This window comes from Paramisgurnus dabryanus, chromosome 11 (genome assembly GCF_030506205.2).
Source record: "Paramisgurnus dabryanus chromosome 11, PD_genome_1.1, whole genome shotgun sequence".
In the NCBI taxonomy this organism is placed as follows: domain Eukaryota; kingdom Metazoa; phylum Chordata; class Actinopteri; order Cypriniformes; family Cobitidae; genus Paramisgurnus; species Paramisgurnus dabryanus.
Genome location: NC_133347.1, coordinates 23,283,465 through 23,286,466, shown reverse-complemented (window position 1 = coordinate 23,286,466; position 3,002 = coordinate 23,283,465). Strand labels below are relative to the sequence as shown.

Below are 3,002 nucleotides of genomic sequence, written 5' to 3'. Positions count from 1 at the left end.
GTCAGTCTGTCAGAACTTAAGAAATAGGAGATGAAAATAATAAGAACAAATAGCGTTTAGATTGTTATTTAAATGATTATTGTTTGTAATAACACTCTCCCAGATAGCAAGAAAAATATTTTTGCCTAGACACAGGAGTGTCGTGGTGAGGGTGAAATTCTGATTGGTCAAAGTGAACATGAGGCAGCTGTAGCCCACAAGGGGGAGTAAAAACTAGATATCATTCACTGAAGTAAACTTCATTTTGCTAAGGTTTGCTCTACTCTGAGGATGATGGAGGTTTATGTGTTCATTCTCACACTTGTTGTGCTTGTTTCGTCAGAGTTGGATGGTAAGTCAGTGACTAACATTTACATAGATATGTCAGAGATTTAGCCAGTTAGATGATCAGTTTGATCTAAAAGTAGCGGAAAATTTTTCAGGAATTAAAGGTTTGAGCCCTCGCATAAAATGCTCTGATAGCATTTAAAAATAATTGCTATAAATATATCTGATGTGTAGTTTAAGACTTCCTTAAGGTTGTGTGTTTATCTTGCAGTTGTTGTTGTCATCTCTCATTGCCTGTTTACATACATTTAAACACTTAATGATGTTTCATCTGTTTCAGTTGTACATGAGGAGACACATGTGTTAGGATGTTCAGATACAGAGGAAGAGTTTATCTATGGACTTGATGGAGAGGTAATGTTTTACGCAGACTTCAACAAGCAAGAGGGGAAAATGTCACTACCTGAATTTGCAGATCCCGTCAGTTTTCCAGAAGAGACATATCAGGCTGCTCTTGCCAACATTCAGATTTGCAAACAAAACTTGGACGTTTGCATTCAAGCTTACAAATCACCTCAAGAGAAAATGGGTGCGACATTTAAATTACACTGTCTTTATATGTGAAATTACAATGAAATGTACAATGCAAAGGAAATATTATACAAATAAATACAAGTTTATACTGGAGCAATTGTCATAAACAGCTAATATTGTTTTTTTATAATTTGATGAAATATGAAACAACACGCCATTAAGACATTTAGTTGAACTGTTAATCATCTCAAATGTATCTGCCACTTTACAGATCCACCTCAGACCTCAATCTATCCAACAGATGATGTACAGCAAGGAGTTGAAAACGCCCTCATCTGTCATGTGACTGGATTCTTCCCACCACCTGTCAAAATCTCATGGACTAAAAACAATATGATTGTGACAGAGGACATAAGTCTGAGCCAGTATTACCCAAACAGTGATGGCACATACACAATTTTCTCTACTTTAAAGTTTGTTCCTGTGGAAGGAGACATGTACAGCTGCAGTGTCAACCACAAAATTCTACCAACACCTCAAACCAAAACATGGGGTGAGACTTGAATGAACTTTACTTTATATACTTCCTGTTACTAATTACTTTTTACAGACAAAGTTTTGTCACTGACTACAAGTATAAGAACTGACAACACAGTTCACAGATTAGAATAACACAACAGCATTAGAATAGTTAAACCTGTATGTAGTTTTAACAGCTGTAAATGATGTTTGTTTTCCCCCACAGATGTAGAAATATCTCTTCCTGGTGTTGGTCCTGCTGTGTTCTGTGGTGTGGGTTTGACTCTGGGACTGCTGGGAGTCGCTGCAGGAACTTTCTTCCTTATTAAAGGAAACAACTGCAACTAAAATTAACCCTTAATAGCAAGTTGTAATTATATTGTGAATGATCATTTGGATCAAAGGTGTGAAATAGTAATGTTATAAAAATGAGAGGCAACATACTGTTACTATATAGCTCAATGATGTGTGTGTTGGCATTAATATTTCCCCAAATAGTGAGATAAAATAATCTTTACTTATTAGTCAATGTAAAAGCTTTAATTTTGTTGTCTAATTTACTCACACTGGAAGCTAATATTTACCGTAAACACACCTTTAACAAACAGCTTCAAATAATACATTTGATTTCATGAATTAAATTTATGCCTTTAATTATGTTTACCTACTCTTTTATTCATTGAAGAAAAATAGCTTTTTATGAAATTACATGAGAATATCTGATTTGTAAATACTTTATAGTTAATGCACATATTTACAATCTACATTTTTTTCCTAAAAGTAAGAGCTTCATAGGGGATCTAATGTTTGCTATCTTAAAATTCAATAATTGTTCTTAAAATTCTTTAGATTCTTGTAAATTCTTGTAAATTTTAAATTGAGTTTGTTTGATTATTGTATTTGGACACATACTTGTAGTACGGCTGGTAAATAATCAACTTTAAGTTTATTTATGAAGAGACACTTTAAAACAATTAAACCTCAGGTGGTGTTGCTAACCCAAATTTGACTCTTAGGTGAAACTCTTTACAGACATGCAACTCTCTGTTCTCCTAATCTCTTCATCATAAAGGCTTTGGCACTGTTAGCTTTAAGGCTCACATCACTGGGTATCTGCTGAAATATATGATGTAATGTATACATATTATGTGGTTCTAAGTTGGTATTTAATATTAATGTTTAGTATTATCTTAAAGGTCATGGTGCGATGAGTAAAAAGGTCTCATTTCTATAAATCTAAGATATGATGGATTAAGGTTTTAGAACTTTGGATAGAAGATGCATTTCTTGTAGAGGTGGGGTTTTGCCTTGATACTTCTGGCTAGTTTGACCAGGTGCTCTTTAGTATCACTTGGCACAGGTCAAACTGGATTTTGACCAGGTGTTCTTTAGTATCACTTGGTACAGGTCAAACCAGATTTTGGTAGTTTTCTCAAGCTGTGTATAAAAGGTGGCCTGGCAAAACATTCTGGGAGGCATCCTGTAACCAGGAGCTCCCACACTCTGTGTGTATTCAAACCTTATGGAGGCATCCTGTAACCAGGAGCTCCCACACTTTGTGTGTGTACTAAAACATCATGGAAGAAATCTTTAACGAGAATCTTCCTACACCATTTTAGGTGTATTATATTCACGATGGAAGTACTCTGTAGCCAGAGTGCCTATTGCCAGGTATGACTTTG

The 3,002-nt window shown here is 35.0% G+C and overlaps 1 protein-coding gene across 1 annotated transcript; it reads left to right on the top strand.

The window, feature by feature from the left end:
• Window positions 1-218: 218 nt before the first annotated feature.
• LOC135729660 (HLA class II histocompatibility antigen, DP alpha 1 chain) lies at window positions 219-1,974 on the top strand. The gene is made up of 4 exons (XM_065247463.1): window positions 219-331; window positions 608-856; window positions 1,073-1,354; window positions 1,547-1,974. The coding sequence occupies exons 1-4, from the start codon at window positions 271-273 to the stop codon at window positions 1,666-1,668; spliced, it is 714 nt and encodes a 237-aa protein (XP_065103535.1). The 5' UTR covers window positions 219-270; the 3' UTR covers window positions 1,669-1,974.
• Window positions 1,975-3,002: the final 1,028 nt, after the last annotated feature.